General features: G+C 38.4%; 1 protein-coding gene across 3 annotated transcripts in view; it reads left to right on the forward strand.

Annotated features, from left to right (window-relative positions):
• Positions 1–20,484, forward strand: part of GRB14 (growth factor receptor bound protein 14) — a 113,104-nt gene extending 92,620 nt beyond the window's left edge. For 2 of the 3 annotated variants that reach the window (XM_025852988.2, XM_025852996.2), the window contains 9 exons: positions 5–142; positions 4,732–4,842; positions 5,035–5,130; positions 11,041–11,121; positions 16,035–16,151; positions 16,242–16,314; positions 16,461–16,548; positions 18,711–18,804; positions 20,084–20,484. In XM_025852988.2, the coding sequence (XP_025708773.1) occupies positions 5–142; positions 4,732–4,842; positions 5,035–5,130; positions 11,041–11,121; positions 16,035–16,151; positions 16,242–16,314; positions 16,461–16,548; positions 18,711–18,804; positions 20,084–20,230 (945 nt within the window). In that variant the 3' untranslated portion in view covers positions 20,231–20,484. The remainder of the gene's footprint in view (positions 1–4; positions 143–4,731; positions 4,843–5,034; positions 5,131–11,040; positions 11,122–16,034; positions 16,152–16,241; positions 16,315–16,460; positions 16,549–18,710; positions 18,805–20,083) is intronic. The other variant, XM_073883227.1, reaches the window with a different exon arrangement.
• The last annotated feature ends 5,758 nt before the right edge of the window (positions 20,485–26,242 follow it).

The raw sequence follows: 26,242 nt of genomic DNA on the forward strand, positions 1-26,242 counted from the left end.
GCAGATGTTTCTGAGTTCAAGCACATACCCTGAAATCCATGGCTTCTTACATGCAAAAGAGCAGGGAAAGAAGTCCTGGAAAAAGATTTACTTCCTTCTAAGAAGATCTGGTTTATATTTTTCTACTAAAGGGACATCAAAGGTAATTGAAATGTCCTTGATGTGTTATGAATTATAAGTGAAAGTGGGTTTTACTTTGTTTTTATTAGTATATTACTGGATATCAAGAGTCGGTACATTAAAATAAATAAAAAATCTTTAAAAAAATCCTTTAAGAGTTGGTACATTGATTTTAGATCCCAAACATTTGCCATAATCTGTTTAAAAACTGACTATTCAGCTTTGTTCCCCACTGATTTCAACATACATCCTGTGATAGAATCTAGACGCTCTTATTTCGGGACCACATACTGTGCTCATTTCTTCTCCACTCCGAATTCACCCCCTGCTCCTTACCTTCGGTTGCAGATTGTGAGGTCTGGCACACGGTCTCCTCTTTGCACCCCAGGTCATCCTGCTGATCTTGCCCACTTCTGAACTCCTGTTTTTGTTGATGCAGTAACTGTAACTAACTCAGCTGAGTCTGTAATTGCTCTTTAATTCCTTTGTGTGTGTGGTAGTTTTCTCTCCTTAGCTAGATTGTACATTCCTAAAGGGAGTTAGTTATATTATGACCGGGGGTGGATGCATGTGTTCATTTGTGTGCTGGTGTGCATATACTTGTGCATACAGTCACACTAGACACGCCTGTGCAGATGCTCCCACACACCATCACTTGCCCATGTCGTTCCCACCGCGCTCAGCACCATGTTGTCTGTGTGTCTGTGTGGTCTAGTCAGTGTCAACTACGCCATGTTTTATAAGTGCTGACGTTTTATGCAAAGCATTGATCTCTTTCAAGTAAAACTACTTTTGAGAGTTTTCATGGGTGACTATTTTAATTCTATTTTCATGCATCTGTTGTTGTCAGACAACATTGTTAATTCTTCGTGGGTAATCTGTCATTTTTCTCTGGCCGTTTTTCAAATATTATGATAATCGTTGGTGTTCAGTAATTTCCCTGACCATATTTCTAGGTGCATTCAAATGTATTTTGATATATCTTACTCGATTCTCAACATATGCATTCAATCTGCAAATTTCTTTTTCTTTTATGCTGGAAATGTTCATCCATTATTTATTGCTCACTCTCATTATGTGAGCCTTTCAATTTCTGTAGGCTTTTCGGTCTTGGCTTGTCATGGCTCCAGGCACCCATTTGCTTGTGGCGACCTCCCTCTAGGCTTTCTGTCTTTACATGGCCTTCTATTTCTCTGTCTCTTAAAAGGACACTTGTCATTGGATTTAGGACCCACCCAGATAATCTGAGATGGACTCATCTTGAGGTCCTTAACTTAATTACATCTGCAAAGACCCTTTTTCCAAATCAGGTGGTATTCACAGTTTCTTGGGATGGGGGCAGGGATATTTTTGGGAGGGGGGCAGTCACTCAATTCACTGTAGAAAGCCCGTGAAATATTTTGAGCAAGAGAGTGAGATGATCAAGTTGTAAGATTACTATGGCCATAGGGAGCTTAAAAAAATCAGGTGGATAGAGAGAGAGAGAGAAAAAAGGGAGTGAGGGGAAGGGAGCAAAGGAGGCAGGGAGTGGGGGGACAGACAGAGAGAGAGAGAGTGACTAGAGGCACAGATGCTAATTAGATGGTCATTCAGTAATCCAGAGTGGAGGTGATGGGATTTAACCTAGGATGAGCAGTGGAGGGGGAACAAAGGGATGGTTAGAAGATTAAATGGCAACTGGCCAAGTTTTGTGGACTGATTGATGTGAAAGGAGAGGAAGCATTTTTAAATGTTCCTAGAGAAAGAAATAAGAAATAGGCAATTATTTAATACAGTAAACAGGAATAGGAGATTTGCTATCACATTATCTTAGAAGTAGGATAATGATCTTAGTTCTAGATAAATTGTGTTAAGGGTGAAGCATCCAAATGGAAATGCCCAGGATTCAGTTAATGACAGCGACCAGATATTCTGGTGATAGGGAGCCACAAGGAGTGATGTTGACTCGTCCAAACTTCCCTCAGCTTTCCCTCATACACAGTTCTTCTTCGTTGCTCTTCACATGTGTTCCTGTCATGTGTGTGTGTCTCCTTGAAGTGTAAGTGTTGGAACGGGGCTCTACTAATTTATCATCACATTCCCTTACAGAAGTGTTTTGTTTTTAAGTATCTATCATTTGACTACTGGTATTCAACTAATTTTTCTTGAACATTTAAACTAGTTTTCAAATTTCTCTATCAGGACTTATGTTAGGATAAATAATTACCTATTTCTATAATTAAGGTTTTAGACTTTCTCTAGTCTAAATTTTAGTGAGATTGCTCTTTTCCCTGTGTTCCTAAGTATAAAATTACATGTGAAGGTGTTTTTTAAACAAATACATACATATCTTTTATACTTTTAACATCAGAGAAAAGTGGCTTCTACATCCAGTAATCATGTTGATCCTACTCTTTCCAGTGAACTTTCACTGGAAGATATGATAATGTTTCTTTAATTCCTAAATTCTTATTTCTTCAGCAGGTTTCTCATTAAAATCAACTGCCCATTGTATTTTACTTCCGCCTTCGCCTCCTCTCCCTGCCCACCCGTTATACAAAAGATAACTCCTTATTCCTTCTCCTGGATCCACGCTTTTGTCCTTGCAACGGACTTCCCCTTGGCCAGGCAGAATTAAGAGCATCGAACTTCTGTTCTCAGTCCATATCTTAGCTCTTTTCAACATATTGTCTGACTTACCTATACGTGAGTACACAATATTCTTCTCTCTAGCCTGTGTCGTCTAATGAGCTCATGTTCCACAGTCTATACATGAAAACGATTTTCAGTTTCCCCTCAAAAAAAAAAAAAAAAAGAAATACAAGGTATTAGGTAACCTCAAGGATTATGACCTCGATATAAATTATGCATGTTATCTAATGTCTAATATGACATTTCTGCCTGGGAAAGAGGCCATTTCCTGTCCTTTTTCTGTGAGAAGGTCTTGATTTATTATACTTTCTGAAGATGTGGGCTGCATGGGAGTTAGTTAACCATGGCTACAAGCCTTGGAGATGTCGCTCTGACTTTTAGTTACAGAGAAACGTCTAAGTACACCTTTCTCCCACTCTCCCCTTGTATACACACATCCATGTGCAGCCTTTGCTGACCGTACCAGGCCAGGCTTTTAGTCTTACAGTATCATAAGCCTTGCTCTATCTGCACTAATGGAGCAAAAATCAGTCAAGAGATGAAATTCATCATGCCTCTGTAGCCTTCTAGAGTTTCTCAAGCTGCCTTTTTTTCTTACATCCAGAGGACTCAGCTACATTGACTTCTACAGTGTCAGCGGACAGGGCTGGTTTTATCTTTTCTTCATGGGAATCAGACATTTTTACTAGCAAATCAGTTTCTATCAAAAAATAGTTTTAAAGGCCATGACAGTAAGAGTACCTTTCTCCTTCCTCTTCCCTTGTTCCAAGGGCCCTAGGCTGGGTCTCTTTCAACAGTTTTCTTTTCTGCCTTATTCTCCCATGGAGATGGGAACTGTAGCCATTCATTAGATCAAAATGCCTAAGAACAGTGACACACAGAGGACAGTGACATACACAGAAACTCTCGCTCTTCCGATCATCAGGGATGGAATAGCCCGCTGGTAAATGACTGAAATTTTTTTGGATTTGGATTTGAATGGGTTGCTCAAATGGCTGAATGTTCCGGGTTTTCTGTCTTTTCGGTTTTGTTTTATTTTAGAGCACTGCTTCTCAATTTTCAGTGCCTATGAATCACCTGGGATCTTGTTAAAATGCAGATTTTGATTCAGTAGGTCTGTGGTGGGCCACTGATTTTTGCATTTCTAATAAGCTCCCAGGTGATGTCTGTGCTCCTGTTCTGGGACCACACTACTAGTAGCAAGGTTCTAAAGAACAAATGCATTTTGGTCAGTTTTGATTATACATCCAGCCCCAGAATTGATCACTTCTCTAAGTTATTAACCTATCACAGAATAATATGACCCAGTGATTTCCCATGGCCAGCTTTAAATCTCATGGATTTCCCAGAGAAGAAACAGCTGTTCATGATTCCACTTTACCTTGAAAACCAGACACATTCCACTGCCAGGTAATTTCCCGGAACTCATCTGAACAGGCCTCCTTCTTTTCGTACAGAAGGTAGTGACACCGCCTATTTCATTGCTGGCTGTGGTGTGCTAGGCGGTGCTCACATGTGAGGGGGGACCTTTCCTAAACAAAGCAGGAATCTTCGTCTCTTTCTCCTTTTTCTTCTCTGACTGCTGTGGAAGCTCAAACCACCCTTCTTGTCTTTGCTGAACTACCGTTATTTGAAACCTGGACCAGGAAAACATTTTCAAAAGCCATTCTTTGCTGCCTTCTCTCCCTGAGATTCCTGAAACGGTGGTTAACGAGAAAAATTTTAAAATAGGAAGATATAAATTTTTGCATGTATTGGCAGTTAAATGATAAACAAATAGCCACTTCTCAAATAATATTGTATCAAGCTCCTGGTTCTTGACGGATATAGTAACTTCATTTTTCTTCCCTTTTTGTTTCTGTGCCATTGTTTGGAATCATTTTTTGCCAAGATAGAAATTGTGTAATATAATAGAAATACAAAAGAGGGTGTGCAAAAGTATGGATTCATTTCAACACTCACATCTGTATCTTTTTAAAGGAACCCCGGCATTTGCAGTTTTTCAGCGAATTTGGCAATAGTGATATTTATGTGTCCCTGGCAGGCAAAAAAAAACACGGAGCACCGACTAACTATGGATTCTGCTTTAAGGTACAGGCTTAATATTTTGATAGATGAATAAAGCAAGCCTCAGCCTTTTAGGTAAGCTTGGGTTTCTTTTAATTTCTTTTAAAAAAGAGACAGCTTTCTCTTATATATAGGAGAATTTTAGTGGCTTTTATTTCAACAGGTGTTACCTTCAAGATATGCATTAACGATAAACAATGTGCTGTGGCCTTCTAGCCTAACAAAGCGGGAGGGCCCCGAGACCTGAAAATGCTCTGTGCAGAAGAAGAGCAGAGTAGGACATGCTGGGTGACTGCGATTAGATTGCTTAAGGTAATCTCACTGCAGGCGTGAGTTTCTGTTAATGCTGTGAGTGCCATCAAAGTTTGAAAATGTCTGTATTTCAAAATGTGAAGACTCACTGTAAGTCCATGTATCCAAATGTATTTTTTTTTTAATCTGAAAGATAAACATTAGTAGAGTGGAGTAGCCTAACGCATTTATCTTATGCGTGTAGAGTAAGTATTCCATTTTTAGAAATGCTCTGAATTTTGTTTTTTTCCAAGAGTATCACATATGTAGCTAGTATAACTCATTAAAACTTCTATACCTGCTCAGTCTACATTTTTAAGATATTGCCATCAATCCAACATGACATGTATTTCAAAATGTGCCCACCTAGCTATGCCTAGTTCAGTTGTTTTACATTTCGTTTAAGTGTTGTATAAGTTGCTTTCTAGTTTACTTCAAATTATTATGCAAATTTTACTGTAATATACTATTAAAACATCAACCTTTGTGTTAAGTAGAAATTACAACTTAAATAAGCATAGTTTACTGGGGAGCATGTTGAAAGGAATGAGAATGTTCTAAAAGTTGTGTGGGGAAGAAAGACATAGAATGATTTCTTCTAGAATGTACAGAAAACACATTTAATTTCAAAACTTGTATGTTAGTAAATTTAACACAACTTCATAATTATAAAAATTATCAACCATTTCCCTTTGAAGAAGGGCAGAATAATCAGAATCAGAATTATTAGTTGTCATACCAGGTTGGGAAGATCGTTTTAGTTTTTATTCTTTTAATTTATTTAATTGAGGTGAAATCCACATAACATAAAATAACTGAATTAACTATTTTAATCAGCTGTGCTAATATGATGAGCATATTATTAACAGTGTTCATTTTAACTATGTGAACAATACAGTGCCATTTAGTTCATTCAGAATGTTGTGCACCCACCCCCTCTAGCTAGCTTTTAGCTACAAAACATTTTTATCAACTCAAAAGGAAACTGTGTACCCATTAAGCAGTTACTTCCGGCCCCTGGCAACCATCCATATCTGTGTCTGTCTCAATAGGATTTCCCTATTTCGACATTTCATAGAAATGGAATCCTACAACAGCTGACCTTTTGTGTCTCCTTTTATTTAGCATACTGTTTTGTGGTTCATCCACCTTATAGCATATATTAGTACTTGGTTCCTTTTTTATGGCTGAATAATATTCCTGTGTGTGTGTGTGTGTGTGTGTGTGTGTGTGTGTGTGTACATACATACATACAAACTGTTAGTTTATTTATCCATTAATGGACATTTGGGTTGTTTGCATCTTTTGACTATTATGAGTAGTACTGCTATGAACATATGTGTTCATGTATTTATTTGGATACCCGTTTTTCAATTTGGAGGGCATATACCTAGGAGTAGAATTGCTGGTCATATGGTAATTCTGTTTAACCTTTTGAAGAATTGCCAAAATGTTTTCCACAGTGGCTAAACTGTTTAATGTTCCCACCTGCAATGTATGAGAATTCCAATTTCTCCATATCCTTACTAACACTTGTTATTTTCCTTTTTTAAAAAATAATTATCCCGGTGGATGTGAAGTGGTATCAGCAGAAAAATTTTTAAATGGTTTAAAGGAAGCTTTTGGATTAACTCTGAAATTTGCTTCCTTTTGCTGTTATAGCAGATAGCCATTGTAGTTACCTTTTTACAAGAGGTTTTTCAAATAGTCTACTGTTAAATGACTGTCATGATTTTGGTTTCAACAAAGCTTAGAAGTCTTGATTCTTTGAAACCCCTATGGTAAGTAATTGCTTCTGTGTTGCTCTCATTGTCATAAAAATGTAAAAAAAAAAAAAGGAAAGAAAGAAAAGAACTTTAGAGAGTGTGGGGAACCAACCAGTCAAGGAAGTAATAACTAGTTAACTCAGGATGTGCTTTGGAATCACCTGAGGAGTATTCTGAAGTTCTGTGTGCCCAGCCCCATCCTTGGGGATCCCGATTCAGTGAGTGAACTCCAGATGTTTGTCTGACTAAGAACCAGTGACCTCATCCAGTCCTCTTCTTTTACAGATGAAGAGGCTGACACTTTTTGGAATACTTAAACCTGACATAGTTATAGTCAGAAAATACCTTGAGGTCTCTGGTTTTCTCTTTCCTTCCATCAGAACTCTGGAAATCAGGCTAGGCTGGTAAAGGAGATGCTTTCCAATCTGGTTAGTCAAGGCTTCCTCCCTTCTAGTTTGATCTCAAGATCAGACACCCAATGATTCCATTGTTATTTTAGATTTATTTAGGTCTATAGGTGTAGACTTTCATCATTTATCAATTTTGTGTACACACACACACACACACACACACACACACATATGAAATAAATTATGTGAGGCATCTCTAAAACTTCTTCATGTTCTAAGTCTAGCTTTCCTGAATCATTTTTATCTCAGAGCCATGGCTATCCATATTTCATACAGACTGTCTCACTCTGTGCTGTCAAGAGCTTCAAGGAGGCTGAACTTCTCAGGTGCTCTGCCATGGTCTCTGGAGTTGTCTTTCTAGCCCTTCTGCAAGGTTTGATGCAGATGATTTCTTGATCTCACCAAACATTTCAGGCAGTGACAAGTCACTTGGTCCACAGTGAATATAAGATGCTATAGTTAAGGCAAATTTTTATGAATGTTAAATTTGAAAAGCATGTGTCCCAAGAATTGGTGAAATACACTAAAAGTTTTTTTTTTTGTTTTTTTTTTTGATTCTTCCATATCCAGAATGCTGTTCCTGGAAGATTGTCCCCTTTTCACTTTTTTTCTTTTTTCATTTGATCTTTTTGAAGCCTCTTTCAAGGCACAAATGTCCACTTCAAAGATGGTCTGTTGTATTAGTTTCAATGGCTTCTGTAACAAATGACTACCAATTTAGTGACCTAAAACACAAATTTATTATCCTACACTATTGTCATTCAGAAAGTCTGAAATGGGACTTATTGGCATAAATGCAAGGTGTCCAAGGACCTGCAGTCCCTTCCAGGGACTCTGGGGGAGAATCCATTTCTCCTGCCCTTTCCAGAATTTACAGGCTGCCTGGATTCCTTGGCTCATGGTCTCTTTCTCTACCCTCAAAACCAGCAATGTTGAGCTAAGACCTTTTCATGCTGTGACTTCTTTCTCTTCTCTGCCTCCCCTTCCACTTACTAAGGGCCCTTGTGATTATATTGGATCCATCTAGATAATCACCTAATTTCAATACCAGCTGATGAGCACCCTTAATTGTATCTGCCACATGAATTCCTCTAGGCCAGGTAACCTAACATATTCCCAGGCTCCAGGAATTAGGATGTGGACATCTCTGGGGGCCATTATTCTGCCTACCCCATCCATTTTCCCTGTGTGGTTTTTTTTTCCCCCTTTTTTAATTGTGGTAAATCTTTTCCAGGTGAGGCAGAGAGGGAGGCAGCCATCAAGGGGAACCTTTATCCTGGAGGCAATGATAAACCACCAAACACTTTCAAATGGGAAAGTGATATGATCTGCTTTACCCTTTAAAATATCCAGATACAGGAAGCCAGGGCTTGCTAGCGCAGACACATTTGAAGGACTCTAATAAGGGAGTCAGGTGGTTTCCCCTGGCCGCTTGTCGTCAGCCGGGCACCTGCTTCATCCCGCTGGCTGGTGCACTGAACTCACATGGTGTTAGAGGTATCTTTGGATCTTCGACTCTGGTTGTCTATCTTATTTCCAGTTTATCACTGTGCTTAGTGGGAGGTGCAGGGACAGACGAGTCTGTTATGTTGACTGGACTGAAAGGGCCCCAGATTTTCTTCACACGCTACTTACTAGATCCTGCCTCCTCCAAGAATTTGGCCTCTCGTTTTATTTTTAGTTCCTTTTCTTTTTCATACACACATGTGAACTGTTCATGTAGTAGCAGAGTAAGATCCTCCTGTCCTCTTTGGAGAAATAACAGTTATATATAGATGCATAGAAAATCTGAGAATTGCTCATGTACGGTGTCCTAGCTATGTGTTGTCTTCTTCCCTTCCCTTCAAGTAGAACTCGGCTAGCTTCTTCCCTGGTGTGGCCCCTTGTCTGCCCCTCTGTAGGACGGGGCCATTTTAAGGCGACTCATGCCCTACCGCTCTGCCAGAGTTAAATGCCCCCTAAAGACCACCGACAGCACAGAAGCAACTCCCTAACACTAAAGGTATCAGGGACAATACATCTTTGAAGGAAACAGGCTTAATAGTAGGTAGCTGGTTTTTCACTGCAGATAAATAAAAGGCGACCAAACAGCATGCGTGTACCTTGTGAAAGAATTGGTTAGAGGTTATTGTATAGTCTCCAAAATGAACTTGACTAGGAATTAAACTCCTCTCTCTTCTTTTTATAGTTATGGTAGGTTTAGGGTTGATTTAAAGTAAATTTCATTAGGTCCCATTAATATCAATCAAACTAAATTAAAAAATAATTTTTATAAGTTGGGAAATAATTGGATAAAGAAGTCAACATAGAGAATTTTAAATGAATGTGGGTTTTTGTAGTCATGTTAAAAGCAAAATCTTGGAAACAGAGACTCTCCATGCCACCCTCTGATTTTTCTGCCTAATTACCAAATAGATCCACTTTGCTGGAATTACTTTTAAGGAAATAGTCTTCAGTAGAGAAACAGCTCTTTCAGAATGTTTAAATGGAATTCATCCTAAGGGTGAGATTGGATTCCATGGTGTCTCCTCAATCTCTTTTATATAGAACCTACTTCCAAGTTCATTGTGGCTCTGTGAAATAGAATTGTTGAGGGTAGCCAGAGAAAAGAAAATAAATGTAAAGGCCTCTCTGTCCCATTGTGGTTTTGCTTTGTATTCTTTTTCTTTTGTTTTTTTTTGTTTGTTAAACAAAGTGGATTAAATCTAAGGGGAGTACCTTATAGCTTCAGATGGTGAGCCCTCCGAAGTAAGTTTGGTCATGGCAGTTAGCATTCTTAATTTTCTCAAACCTAGTAATCCATGTACAGTCCAGACCCCCTTTCCAATAGTAGCCTGGCAGCTGAGTCTTGCGATGCTATTCCCTGAAAATAAAGATGCTGCATTTTTTTTCTACTGCAGTTTACATTGTATTTTGTGACCCTTTGTGTGAGATCCCTGCCATTTTGATTTCCCTGAATTTAAAGCCAAAAATTAAACAACGCGCTAAGAGTATTGTTAGTAGAGGATACTGCGGTGTCAAGAATCTTTAACATAGAGCCAAGTTTATGGATTTGCCGAAGAGATGATATAATTCGTCAATCAGTCATTGAAGAGTTATGGTGAATTTTACTCTGTTTTGCTTAAGATGCGTGTAAGGTTTTCAGACTCCTTGTTCCATAAAGTCTGACATCCTTCCCAAGTGAGCTCTCTTTTCACTAGGTGATATACCATTCCAAGTGGTTTTGGTGCTAAGAATAATGAGTAGGAATGTCAGTTACAGATCTTTATACTGGCAAGCTAGACCTTAAGTGTGGTTTCAAGTAAAAAACTCTGTCTTTTTATTTTATTTTATTTTATTTATTTAAAATTTTATTTATTTAAGATTTTATTTATTTATTTGTCAGAGAGAGAGAGAGCGCCCAAGCAGGGAGGGTGGCAGGCAGAGGGAGAATCAGGCTCCCTGCTGAGCAGGGTGCCTGATGCGGGGCTCCATCCCAGGACCCCGAGATCATGACCTGAGCCGAAGGTAGACGCTTGACCGACTGAGCCACCCAGGGGCCCCAAAAAACACTGTCTTTTTAAGTGTATCATTGTAGGGCAGTAAAAGCTTACCTTTCAAAATTATGGTTGCCTTACCAGTTTGTTTTAAGGAAAGCTTAAAATTTTTATTTCTTATATTATGATATATAACCAATTCAAGTATTGAGTTTTTTCCCCCAAGTTACCTGTATAGTGGAAGTGATGAGAGTGTGTTTTTATGTATCTGTTCTGCAGTACGGCATGCAGCTGTACCAGAATTACATGCATCCCTATCAAGGTAGAAGTGGCTGCAGTTCTCAGAGTGTCTCACCCATGGTAAGGACCATATTTATTAATCTGTATATTTTATATTTACATTATATCAATTTGCAGTAATATTGTATTATAAATGTACATTGCAGTACATTTACGTACTTTCCTTCTGGTCAAGTTAAGTAAGTCTTTGACACCATCCCAACATAATGCTACTGAATTATTTACTCTTGGATTTCACAGGATTGCAGCCTGTGTGATCGAGTCCCAGCAGTAGAGTATCATGAAGTATTCGCTTGAAACAGATAATGTCATATGTTGAAGAAAATTTGTAAATATTTGAAAGTGTTATGTGAATCATTCTGTGTCATTACAACATTTGAGGATTAAATTTTAATATAATTTTTAGAATGTTTTCCTTGGGATTGTAGATGTTTCCTTAATTATTGATTTTGGTTGTGGGTTTATTTTAATATTGATTCTGGAATTGTCATAGCCTAGTATAAACCAAAGCCAGTGGTTTGGAATTCTAAAAGCTGCACTATACACAGGTGAGCTCTTTTGCATCCTGGGCTTCTAACAGTAAAATTTTTAAGGTCTAGGTCCTTGAAAAGCAAACTGCTCTTCAGGAAACCCCAAAGCCGCAAGCCAAAATATAGCCTGTGCATTACATTAAATCTAACACCACTTCTCAGATTTATACTAACTGCAACTTGAACATTTATTTGCAGATATACACAGACGTATCTTTTCCCTTCTTTAGAATTTAATTTTAATTTATTGTGCATTAACACAAGAAATTTATTTCTGCACTTAAAAGTTTATGTTCAGTTGTTTTTGCTCTTGCTCCTTAATACTGAGTATATTAGGAATTTAGGTGTATGTGCCTATGCTACAAATCAGCTAACACGCAGCATTTCCACTTAGGTTAAATATATGCTCCTCGTGGCTGTGACCGAGGAAGGTGCATTTCCCCATATGTAATGTAGCAGATGAAATGCTCAGTTCTAGGAATGAGGCATGAAATAATGTTGATTACAAAGTCTGATAGACTAATAGGGAAAAAAGAATACCAATTCTGTAGTTACGTTGCTTTGGGTTATGGAAGAGTAACTTCTCATCCCTGTATCATATGACTTTTAAGCCCTAAAATAAGAAACTAAAGACTGGAATGAATTTTTATAAAAGCAATGGCTTTAGGTGAGTATTTGTATAATTTGTCAGCTTACCTTTATCTTTCAATCCACATGTATATAAAGGATAATGGATTTTATTATCTTAATCCTTTTCTAAATCCTTCTAAATTTCTTTTAGAGTCTAAAGTTATTAGGATGAGCATGTTAATAGCAGCCATACATTTGGAGGCAGTTGCCTAGTATCCTCTTAATCATAGGAAAAAAATGTCATAAACAAAGTACTGTCTAGTTTCATCGCTGTCGTTAGCATATAAGCATGGTATTAGTCTTGCCACTTTCCACGGAAAGTGGCCCTATTGCTGATCGCTATGTACATGGCAGTTTGGTTAGTGTGACTTTGCTTGTTCAGCACCATGTATAGGGAAGGACACTTCTTGAGTGAATCTGGTTGGCAATTTGGGGATTTTGTAGGGGGCCTGTGTAGTAGGACCTGGCTGTCCTGTACGGCAGTTGTCAAGATCAAACAGAATGGCACTTGAGAATTATATCTCCACTCTTCTTAACTTACATGAAGGAAACTGAGATGTTTGGGGAGGTATTTATGTTTACTTTGATGTCTATACAGAGTCCCACCCTTCTCGGTTATCACAGAAGAACCAGTGACCTATATAATGGATGCCAGTGTTCCTCACCTGCGTCGGCTGGTTTCCTTCCAGACACTGTCTTCAGTGAGAATCATAGAAAACTGAGTATACTTCAGTTATATATTTTTAAGGGAACAATATTCTTAATTTCTCCAGGGATACATTTTGAGAAGGGAAATAAGAAAAAAAAAAAATGTCTTATACCGCTATGTACAGCACATCATGGCCACCCCTGTCTGCCTTTGAAATGAGAATCATCAGCAGATATTTCAGGAAGCCAAATATGTGGTCCTTTTCAGCACAAAGGAGCATCTGATAGTATGGCCCTGACTGGAGAGAGGGGATGGGGAAAACTAGTCTACTGAAGTCCTTACTACTCCTCACTCTCGACCCTGAGCTAGACGTTGAAAACTGCACTTTCTTCCCTGTTCCTCCCCCTCTGTGGTACATAAAAGAACCCGGAAAGAGTCTGTCTGTCACTGCTTTTACCATAAGCTGCCCATGTGACCTTGGTTTAGTCACTGGTATCCTGCAATGTAAAACAAGGGAGACAGTTGCCTAAGTTCAGAAATTGATTACATCTCTGATGTATCAGAGATGTAGAGAGAATGAAGCAGAGGGAATGATATCAGGAACTCCTGTGCCCTCTTGCTAAGGACCGTGCTGCAGGTTTATCTACATCTTTCAAATGGGGTGACAGAGAGTGTTGGCTACTCGTTGCCACCTGCCTACACTACCTGAAAAACATTTCATGTCCAAAGCTCACTAAGAGTGACTGGATCTGATCTCAGAGTGTGGCCTGGATAATCCAGGGTGTACCCAGGCCTCTTCTTTCTTGAAAAAAGAGGTATGTCGTTAAAATCATGGGCCCTTTTCCAGGGCTTGCCCTCTTTATTCCACCAGAAGAAAGAGCTAGAAAAAGGGACCAATATTTGAGAAATACACTGATTCTGAATGTTATCAACATTGCTTTCTTATGTGAAAGAAATTGAGCTGAAAATGACCTTTTGAGTTCAAGTCAGATTCCGCTTCACTTCTATTTCTTTGTCCACCAAAGGTAAACTATTAATTTTTCATCCACCACCTGCTATTCAGTAAGAGCCATTTGCTATATTCCTGTGTTTTCCCTAGTGTAGTTAATATAGCAGATGAAAATATTTATTTGTATTGTAGAGTCCCTACTAATATCAAGTAATTATGGAACATGGGACCTCGTTTTACATTCTATCCTGTTGTATCGTAGGCAAACAAAAACAACCGGTTAAGTTTATTTTTCTTTTCTAATAGTATTTTTTATGTTATCAGGACGTGGTGATTACGGGGCCCATCTTGGCATGTGAAGTAGAGATCTTATAAGGACAAAGCTATCATTATGATTGAGATTAGTTACTCTGTGGTTTGGGCAGGTGAAGGCTTTTCATTAGTGTCCGCAAAGCAGCAGTGTTTCTGACTAGTCTCCAGCCCCGCACAGAAGATCACGCGGGGAGAAGGGCAAACGAAGGTGTGACAGCAAATAGAGATTACAAGGACAGCATCTTTCTGGAAAGAGCAGCTGTCTGTTACAAAGGCTCCTGTAACAAATGAAAGATTGCCTGCCGGATCTCTGGAAATACAGATGAACCGTAATAAGACTGTGGGCCACTACAGCAGAGTTTAAAGGGTAGATAGCAAATGCTAATGACATAGGATGTATGACGCAGTGATAAGTGAGCCCCCCAATTTTTTGCATGGATGAGGTGTTCTTTTAAGCATACATTTGACTAGTCTTTTAGACCAAGCGAGGAAGGGCTGAATCCATGTGGAGAGATATGAAATGGTCTTAAGCCACGAATCTCCAGAGGCACACCAGCTCTTCCTTTACCATTAGAACTCCATTCTTGGTTTCGCTCCTCTGTTAATGAGTGGGGAGTAAGTGTTAAACATTTTCCATTGCTGGTTTTGAATGCTTTTTCCTTTGGGGGAGTGTTACTTCTTACAAACTGACTGAGACTCTCGACTGGAGATTTGATAATTGTCTTTTTTTTTTTTTTTTTTTAGGATGCATGACTGGGAATGGCACTCTTTTTAAAAAGATGGTTGCAAAGTAGAGCCCTAAACAATCAAAAAGTAAAACTAAAGTCCAGGTTTGGACATATTCCCCTTCAGAGAATACGAAGACAAAAAGTAATGCCAAAGGAAGACTGTATTATTTGTTTAAATTAGGTTTGCTTGGCGATGTCTTCCTTCTATATCAGTTCTTTTTTTGTCAGTCACATTTATTTTTGCAGCTCTCAGTTTTCCATGTGCATCCTCACCAGTTGAAAATATATTCATATAAGTAAATCATAGAAATTTTAATATTATGGAATTAGTAGAGTCATTTCACTAAATTTTCTTTTCTTCTTTTAAAGATGTATTTATTTATTTGAGAGAGAGGGAGAGAAAGGAGGCTTGCACGTGCGCATGGGCATGAGCTGGGGGAGGGGGAGAGAACCCTCAAGCAGACTCCCCACTGAGTGTGGAGCCCATCACGGGGCCCCATCCCAGGACCCTGAGATCATGACCTGAGCCGAAATCAAGAGTCAGAGCTCAACGGACTGAGCCAGCCAGGCACCGCTAAATTTTATTTTCTAAGTAAGATGAACATTGATGTGATGCAGTTTTAAAATACATATTGTAGTTTGTTCCATTATAAAATATGAGTACTCTTTCTTTCTCAAAGTGATGTAAGTCAATCTAAGTTACAGCTTTTGTCTATTTTGAATCTTAAAAAACAGCTGCTTTGTCAGTAGATAGGGTTGACATTTAAATGATAACGGATGAATCTCAAATCATAATAGAGATTAGTTCAGAAGTGGTGGGTCTTTTAGCCTCAGGAAGAGTTACTCCTTTCTAAATTGGTGTTTTCCCATTTTACCAGAGAATATGAAGAGATAGGGTTCTTTTAAGAGAAAGACATGCTAACTCTGAAAGCTTTTAATCTCTTTACTCAACCACTTAATCCAGTGACCTTAATAAATAACTGTGTAACTTATTTAACCAAAATATTTCATAGCACCCTTTTTATCTTAAATATACACTTTTGACTTTTTAAATTTCCTGCCAGCCACCTTTGGAATCACATTCTAGAGTGGAAATGTATTGCCAGCAAAACACTGAGAGAGAACATTCAAAGATATTTTCATGGTAAAAAACATGTGTGTTTTTTTCCCCCCAGAGAAGTATATCAGAGAATTCTCTCGTAGCAATGGACTTCTCAGGACAGAAAAGCAGAGTTATAGAAAATCCCACGGAAGCTCTTTCAGTCGCTGTTGAAGAAGGACTTGCTTGGAGGGTACAAATAGCTTCACATTCTTCACAATATTTATGATTTGAGTTTGTCTCACCCCAAAAGTTGAAATTTGTTTCCCCTTTCTTTGCACAGAAAAAAGGATGTTTACGCCTGGCCACCCACGGTAGCCCAACTGCCCCTTCCCAGAGCTCGGCCACAAACATGGGTATGTTTGTGCCTATTCATGGGGACTGCATGTCTGGATGGATGGCACTTGGGTGAGGTGACTGTGTAGCTCTGGTAGAAAGTATATGTGATTAAATTGGGAGGGTTTCAAACAAAGCTCTGTATTCCTCCATTTTATTTCTTCAGCCATCCACCGGTCCCAGCCATGGTTTCACCACAAAATTTCTAGAGATGAAGCTCAGCGACTGATTATTCAGCAAGGACTTGTGGATGGGTAAGTTTGATTTTGAATGGTTGTGATTTTGATTTCTCTTAGAATCGGTAATTACTTAATACACATAGTTTTTACTTCAGCTTATCATAAGACAGAAGTGACTTTGTTCTAGAGGTTACCGTCATATCCTAGCCATATCTATAAACTACCTGTTACATCGTGTGTGCTTAGTACTGGTGCATAAACGAACAGATAACTGAATAGGATGCTCTGCTGTTAACTAATAATTACTAATATTACCCATTCTATGCCAATACTAGTATCTCAGTTAAAACTGAACTTGTTTTGAGGTATCAACAACATATGATTCCAAAGTAAGGTTTGTGTCGTGACATAATCTTACATGTTCTATATAGTTTTAAGTTTGATGCAGAGTATATTCAGTTAAAACACTCTTTTTTATATATTTTGACTGCTTGTTTTATTTTTTCTCTCTGTTTACATTCCTATTTTCTCTAAATTTTCACAGCTTAAAATAGTGTAAATCTATGAAAAGAGTACTTCTTGAGTGTTTCTCATGTCATCTTTTAGTGGGGTACCACGGGAGATACAAGAGAAATGTAAATTGTATTACAAAATATTTACAGTCTGAAGAGTTTTCTTTTTCTCAAATGACTCGGTATTTCAAATACCTCCTGTAATACTGGCTAAATTCCCTTTTCAAATGCAGTGCAAATCAAGGAGGTTGTATTGAGGTTTGGATAAGAAATGAAACCAGCATCAATTTAAACAAGTGGTGATGGGGTCTTTTATCTTCAAGGGTTGGCTTAAGATGATGACAAGATTTCAAGGTGATTTAATACTGACATTTGGATAAAAATGCATCTTCACATGGAATATTATTAATAGCAAGTCAGCATTTCACTAGACTCTAAATAAGAGAAGATTTTAATATACTTGTCTATGTGGAGCACAGTCTTTTTAGATATAAATTTCAACAATCAGCAGAATTACAATCTGATGAGACCAAGAAGAGAAATAAATCATAGAGAATCATTAAAATGTTTGGGAGGATTATAGTTTCCCTATTTTCAGAGCCTAGTTTTTATAAGTTGAATGAAATAATTGCAAAAAGAAGGATAATATCTTTATTTTTTTTTAATTTTTTAATAAAAAATTGGGGTGGGGGTTGGTGCAGAATCCTTTGGAAAGATGTGATGATGCCAGGCAGTCCACTAGATGGTAGTGGTGATCCTCGGGAACAGAGAAGGAATTACAGCTTGCTTTATGAGTGAACCTCCCTTTTGTCCCATCTCCCAGTGATGTAATGTAGGAATCTCACACAGTACAAATGAAATGGGTAATCTCATCCGACGTCTGTGATGGCTCAAATTCCATGCCCAGGCACAGTGAGATAAGTATTGGAGTTACCAGAGGGGATTGTTTGCACAATCTGTTTTCCAACAATTAACACAAAGCTGGTTTTGCACTGTATTTATTGCCAGTAAATAAGAATCCACGCCTGGCAGCATTTTTCTCTTAGGCCATTAGGCCATGTCTTAGATTTTGCTAGCCTGACATTATAAAGGCTTTTCTGCTGCATTCTTCAAGATTAAAATATATGTTGTTTGGATGTTTCTTTTACTTAAAGCATTATACTCAAACATTTAATAGATGATTTCAGGATTGATTTTTTAGAATATATTCATTTCTCACTCTGATGTGTATGTAACATAGGAACCAGAGTCGGAAAATAAAGGGGGATCAGTGTTGAAGAGGGGTTAAAAATGATTTTGTTCTAAATAATTTTCTCTTTTCGGGGACTAACATAACCCAGAAGTTAAAGTAATAATATGCTAATGCCCCATTCTCTGCACACACGTGTTACATGTGAATACCCAATTCTCCAATGGAAAAAGAACATAACACTAATTATTGATAATAGCACAGCACCATATTGCCTATTGTGGGTGAACAGTCTAACAAGCAGGTTGTGTATTTATCCTATTAAAGTGAAATTAGCATTGATGACAGTTTTATAGTATAAAATTATGTTATACCATATTGTTAACCATGTTGGATAATCCCATCATTGAATACACAGTAAAGGAAAACTCTTGGCTACATTTATAAATATATTTCCTGGATTTGTTACATGCTATATTTTTATAAAATACATGAGTAAATATAGAAACATATTGAAATTCCTTCTTTCTCTTTAGAGTTTTCTTGGTACGGGATAGTCAGAGTAACCCCAAAACTTTCGTACTGTCAATGAGTCATGGACAAAAAATAAAGCATTTTCAAATTATACCAGTAAGTAATTTGTAATTTCACATTCGTATATTAGAGATGATCTTAATGCATAAGCTTTTGGAAACTTTGGTTTTCTTTGGATCTTTTATTTAATATAACTGGGGAGCTTGTGCTTTGACTAGACTTAAGTTTGGCAGAAATGGTTTTATGAGCCTGAATTAATATAAGAAATACAGGAATTGTAAAAATTAAATTTCCTTTTTTCCATGAAATATGATTTACCAATATTGTATAGACCCCATGCCACCTATTGTTAAAAGGCCACTAAAGAGTCTTTCTGAATTCTACTAGCGGTTCTTTAAAAACCATTATTTTCAAACCCTTCCTCCTTTCTTATCTCAAACATGTTTTTTTGTTTTCTTAGTTTTGTTTTTAATCATTGTGGATAGATACCCAGGTGCTGCAGAACCGGAAAACATTTAAACTATTCTGAGCACATTTCAAAAATTTCTGTAATTCTGCTTCTGGGTGGCACAACTTGGCTTTGGGATTTTTGTTGCTTCTGCTGATGTTCTGTGTGTGTGTGTGTGTGTGTGTGTGTGTGTGTGTGTGTGTGTGCATGTGATCTGTGTATCAGAACCAGGTAACGTGGCATAGAGATTCCGTCTACTTTCAGGGAATTTTTACGTAAGATTGCTACCTTGCTAGTGTTTCCTTTTGAATGGCCTCTTTTTGGAGTTATCCAAAGTCCATATGAAGTATCTTCCCAACTTCACTGAGTATGTAAATAATGTCCCTGGGTGAGTATGAGTTGTTTAATGTCACAAGACCTCACTGCCAGGAAAAAAAAAAAAAAGAAGAAGAAGCTGTCATCCCCTTAACATGTTTGATTGCTTCAGAATCAGTTTACGGGTAGAAGTTATGTGAATATTTGTTTCTAATATACTAATTGAGGCTGTTAAGTAGACAGCATTCAGATACGGAAATTAATTTCTGTGGGAGCATTAAAATGTTTTGTTTACTTTTACACTGAATAGTGCAGATTTCTCACTGTTGATTCACAATAGTCATACTATTCTAACTATAGAATGTTGGGAGAATTTGAGGTAGAGAAAGTAGAGCAACCCTGTGGATCCTAGGGTCAGATGATATTTCTTCTGTATACAAGTGAAGTTACAGGAAAAAGTGAACACATCATAAGGTTTTTTTTTTTTTTTCCACTCTCTTTAGTTTCATCCACTCTTCCATTTTCGTGTATGAAGACACGGCATGTGATGGAGAATGACTGTCCTTGTCGGTGTTTGTCCTTCTTACCAGTTTGTTGTTTTCCTTCCAATAGGTGGAAGACGATGGTGAACTGTTCCACACCCTGGATGATGGCCACACGAGATTTACAGATCTAATCCAGCTGGTGGAGTTCTATCAACTCAATAAGGGCGTTCTTCCTTGCAAGTTGAAACATTATTGTGCTAGGATTGCTCTTTAGCCAAACCAGAAGTGACTTATTAAACTGTTGAAGAAAAAGGACTCACTACAAAAAAAAAAAAAAAAGAAAGAAAGAAAAGAAAAGAAAAAGAAAGACCATAAACAAGGGAGAAATTGTTGCCATGGTGAAAAGAATCTATTTCACCTACAAGTTACAAAAAATAGCTTGTGCATTGCAGATAAGCAAAGATTTGAATTGACATTACATTCATCATCTAAAATTCATTAGTTAAAATTAAACCTCAGAAAAAAAGATTTGGTGTGTTCTTGTGTGATTTTACATAACTATAGTATTTTTGTCAAATAAGCATATAAAACATCTTTCTGTCCTCATTTACTAGAGTAGCATTTGAATTCTCAAACACAAAATATGAAAAAAAAACTTGAAGGTTCTGGATGAATTATTTGCAGACTGAATTTCAATTACACTACTTTTTTTGTAACTTAAGAAGAATGATAAAATCTCAAGCTCTCAATTGAAAAAGCTACCCACAACGTGTTAATAAAACTAAAAAGTATTTTGAATTATATATTTTCATATATTGTAACCTTAAAATCAAATCATATTTTCAAGTATCAGCTTAAAATTATTTTGAAATATGTTGGGTTTTTTTTCTGGATGACTTTTAGGTTCTTAAATTATTAACTATACTATAATATTTACACTGTACCTATTAGTGGCACATTATTGATTGCATTTTATTTCATTCTTTTAAAGATTAACCGGAACCATCTTTTCAAAGAAAATGATCAAGATATAGAAGGGCTTTATATAATTTGCACATGGCTTCTTGTGGCCTGTAATCTATGACCGTTGTCACCTTAATATTTTGCATTTGACCCCTGCTGTAACTTTCAGAAAGCTCTTTAGATCCTTTCACTGCTCAATCATGAACCTGATCAAAATTGGCGAGATCAAAGAGTCAACATTTATAAAGTTCCTAATAGGCAAATTTGAGCTATTCTCTTTGCCTAACCCCTTTTCAGTTTCTTACTTGGGCAACATCAATATGGAAACCAAAGGTTTAAAAACTCAAAACACTCACCTCCCTTATCACCTCTCTGAGACCATCTGGGAAATTTTTGTTGGGATTCTTTGACTCTTTTTTTCCCCTACATTTTGTGGGATGGCTATTCACTGTTTAAGATAAGAAAAACATCAAATTAAAATCATTTGAAATATGCCCATCTCCTCTAATTGATCCTATAACAACACTGTGGGAAAGTTAGGAAGGTTTTTTTTTTAAAAACATTTCAAAAATGCATACTTTGGTTTTACATAAAGGTTACACATTTTTGGCAACAAAGCATCTGAAAACATTCATGAAGTGCTACTAAACCAATCATTACTGAAGAAAATATTGGTGGAATATAAAAAAATATTCAGTTTACTTTCAGCCAAGGCAAACCCAATTCTTAAAACACTGAAACTTAGAACATAAACCGGATGTTATAAAATATCCATCTGGTGTCCACAAGGGCTCGGAAGACACACAGGACCTTCATCCACATGGGAGGGCAAGAGATAAACACACTGGCCCTTTCAACCTTTCAGAATAGCCCTGAGTATTTCTGACTTATTTCCAATTTATAAAAATAGTTTGTGTTTTGAATTGAAATGCATTTTCTCATTTTGCACCCAGTTTAAATTGACACTACCAGAGAATGTCATATTTTAAATACTAGACTCGTAAATTGACCAATCTGTGCTTGTCTTTGTTATTTGTGTCTCTGACTTCATTCACAATCTAAATTTATTATTTTGGAGCCCAGATGTTGTATGTAATTGCTTACTTTAATCTTAAAGCATGAGTTAAGCAAAATTACTGAGGAAAGGTAGACATTATCCTTCGTGATTCCTTCTGATAAATAGGGTTTTGAATGTGTATGTTTGCGTGTACACGTGTGTAAATCTGATATGAAATTAAACCTGAAAATATCAGACACATTCAGCATTAGTACAGTATTAAAATGGATTTCCAAGAAAAATGTGAATTATCTTTGGATTATTTTTCATTTGATTTAGCCAAGTTCTACTCTCTTATACCATTTAGGATAAGGATTAGGACCTATCAGCTCGTATTTTCTTCTGTTTTCTTTTCATATATTGGAATTAGTATGCTCCACTCTCCTAGAAGGAAACTCTGCAGACTGTCTGGTCTGTGTTGTTTTTAATTTCCTTATGTGGAAGAATTAAGTAATTATTTTGAAAACCTTCAGGAAACCCAGTCACACAAGATAAAATTTTTAGGGGTGTTTCAATTCAGAATAACTACTTGTTTCATGTGTATAATGGTGTAATCGCTGACTGATTGGAGCACATGAGATGGGGATTTTTGTGCTAACCTTGTCTTAGGGTGGTCAGCATCAGTTAATCAATGTCTCACGCAGTCTCTAGCTTCCCATCACCAGCAACGCCAACTCTTCATGGGAGTTGTATTATGATAATGGCGTTAGACTGTTCCGTGGATTATGACTTCTCTGAAAAGGGAAGTTTGTCCTTGCTGGTGGTTACAGCTTGGTGCTTTAAGCTGCTCCTTTGTTTAGAAAGCTGTCTTCTGTGGTGCCAGGCATGGTTAAGCTTTCCTGTGCCTTGGATCTGTCTTGCAGCCCAATGAAATTTCTGGACCCCCTTCACAGAATGTCTTTTAACGCATAAAATAAAATAAGTAGAATTGCAAAGCAAATTAATGATAGAAACATACCTATAATGTTACCTATACCCCAGCTGGAAACGCTGCTGTGCAATGACCCACCATGTCTCCTGGCTCTGGTGACGATTGCTCGTGTAAGGCCTCCAGTCTTCTGTCTCATATCCTCTAGAGAACATAGTGGGTGATCCTCAGTCAGTGTTGCCCACACGAGTGGGGCACAGGATAGTTTGCTTGAGATGCAGGGTTCTTGTAACACTGAACATTCAGCCAGATGGTCATCCCTGCCTCTCGTGGGAGGGACCACCTCCTACCGGCCCTGGCTGCCACATTTTTGCTATCTGGGATGATGCTTGCAACCCAGGCACTATCGTGTTGTCTCTAATTGCATACACCAGAGGCCACAAGTTATAGCTGTGAACCAGAGAAAAGCCAGACTTTTGGGTAAGCACGTAACTATCCTCACCCAGTTCATCGCAGAGATGTCCCAACTTGAGAAAGTATCCAAGTGAATTTCTAACCAGCCTTTCTGCAGTTGGGAGGCCAGGTGGCGAACCCTTTGCTGTGTCAGTTTCCTCTGTAATTATAAAAAATTCACCACTTCCTAATTCAACCCCACATAATACATGAGGTAATAGAAACTAGAGTTAAGATCACAGCCATGAAGTCCTACTCTTTGGATTTGAATTCCAGCCCAGTACATAGTAGCTATGTAGCCTTGGTCAAATCCACTTCATTTCCATAGAAGGGATCACCATTATCATTGCCATCACTTCTTACGTTATATCATTCATGTAAAGTGCATAGCTGTCCTATTCTGTCTAGAATCTTAATTGATATATTTTTTATCACATGAGTGTTTGTACATTTAGGTACAAATGTACAATACTTCCTCCCTGGAGTATTGTCCTTTCCACTCCTGAGTGCCTCCGCTCTGCCACCACTTGTTTGTGCCTCCTGCCAAGAATAATACCGTGCACAGTATATATCGTGACTCTGCCCTGGCTTTAGTCCTTGTGAGACTGCACTACTGGAAGCAGCCATGGTTACAGTATGGGGGGGTGCCCAGCCCATTCATAGGGACTCTGTGGACAACTGTCCTCACCTGCACCATAACTTATGGACTCCCATGCTTTCTGCCACTTGGCTGATTGAAAATAGAAAGTGAGATTTGGGGGTTCTTACACTTTCCATCTCTTTCCCCCCAAATAACAGGTATTGATAGGTTGGGAAATAGAGAAGATTGAAAACCCTCTTTAGAGACCCTGCCCAGACAACACAGGAAATGGGCTAATGCACAGCTGAGCGGAGGAAAATGAAAAGACTCCTAGGTGATCGGTGCATCCCTGAGAAATTAATAAAGTTTCACTGAATGAATGTGTCCCTACTTTACATCCGTGGATTCTGCTGCCCTCAGAAGCTCTTGTCATGTTAGCCATCTGATTAGGAGCTGAAAATGGTGTTCTTGCCTTGTGTGCTCGTCAAGTTCACTTCAGCATGTATTGAGTGCCTATTACGTGAAAGGCACTTTTGAGATGCAGAATTGAATAGAGTACAGTTATACAAGTATCAGTCCCAGAAACCAGGCTGGTAAGTGTTACACTGTTAGTATGACGGGAGAGAGACACTAGTCAAACTTGCTGGAAAATGGAATGGGTGCGGTGGGGCTTGGGGCTTGTAAGGAATTAACATTTGCAAAACCTGTGAGCAAGAACTGTGCGGGACCAGCAAAGGGGGAATGGCAACGCCGGGCAGCTTGACGAGGGCACGGACTGAATTTAAGAGTTTTTTTTTTTTTAAGATTTTAAGTAATCTCTACACCCAGTGTGGGGCTTGAACTCACAGCCCGAGATCAAGAGTCACCTGCTCTACCAACTGAGCCCAAGTGGGTACTCCTGAATTTAAAAGTTTTTTAGCCGGGGCGCCCAGGTGGCTCAGTTGGTTAAGCGGCTGCCTTCATATCAAGTCATGATCCCAGGGTCCTGGTATTGAGCCCTGTGTAGGGCTCCCAGCTCAGTGCTCTCCTCCCCTGCCCCTCTCCCAGCTCATACACCCACACACTCTCTCTTTCTCTCTCTCTCTCATAAATAAAAATTTAAAAATCTTTTTTAAAAAAGTTACAATTTCAACAGATGTCATCGGAACTCCTAGAGAAAGACTTGTTTTATTTAGATCATCTTTTTATAGGAAGGTGAGGCCTGAAGACTCCATGCTGAAATAGGTAAGTACCAAGAACTCCATTTGGCATAGGAAGTTCAGAATTTCGGCGTGAAAGCCGAGAGAGGAGGCGGTGAGAGAATGAATCAAGGGACTAACGAGACAGTGGGAGGCTGGAAGCTGAGGAGAAAAACAGCCATTGAAAATTCCAGAGACCGGGTGGCAAAAAGACACTCAAGAACATAGATACTGAGTACATATTTTTTAGGATTTTGCTCTGTGTTTCTACAGTTTTACCACTTTCATCTTCCCAAACCTGATGTGAAGTTTCTGTACATACACACGATTTGGAAGAGTGCTGTGGAAAGTCCAAAGGAAGGACCGTGCTCCACACCAGGGTTCAGGTGGCGTGTGAAGGCGGACCACTGCTAAAATCTCAGCAGAAACAAGAAAGTCAAATGATAGGACCGCGTGACGGAAATTTTGAGTTGGGCATTGGCCTTTTGAGTGGATGTAGTTTGTTTTACAAAAACCGAAAGACAGGCTGCCCTCAGCCAACAAATAATTTGCACTTTTTATGATCTTTTTTTTCAAGTCACCTTTTGGTTACTTTAGCACAAACCCTAACTCTCTGGCCTCAACCTTCTTGCATGTCACCATTTCTTCACTTGTTACTACTCAAAATCACTGACCTCCCTTTACTTCACTGAAACTGTAAGGCCACTTAAAAGGGAACTTTTCAGGCCTTTCTTACTTGCTCTTTCACCAACATTGGTGCTGTTAACCACCCTCTCCTCGAATCACTCCCTTCTTTTGGTTTCCACGTGAACAGAAGCCTTATATTCTTCCTATCCTTCTGGGTACCTCTTTTTGGTCTTCTTTACAACTCATTTTCCTTTTTGCTCACCCCTTAAATGTTGCTATGCTTGGGGCGCCCAGGTGGCTCAGTCGTTAAGCGTCTGCCTTCGGCTCAGGTCATGATCCCAGGGTCCTGGGATCGAGCCCCGCATCGGGCTCCCTGCTCCACGGGGAGCCTGCTTCTCCCTCTCCCACTCCCCCTGCTTGTGTTCCTGCTCTCACTGTCAAATAAATAAATAAAATCTTTAAAAAAAAAATGTTGCTATGCTTAGCTAGGTCCTAGGCTTAATTCCCCTCCCTTCTTATTTTACCCCATCCCTGTAGGCTCTTTCCTTTAATGTCATGGC

This window comes from Callorhinus ursinus, unplaced genomic scaffold (assembly GCF_003265705.2).
Source record: "Callorhinus ursinus isolate GAN/ISIS: 27379988/994484 unplaced genomic scaffold, GSC_fseal_2.0 scaffold2, whole genome shotgun sequence".
NCBI classification, from domain to species: Eukaryota; Metazoa; Chordata; class Mammalia; order Carnivora; family Otariidae; genus Callorhinus; species Callorhinus ursinus.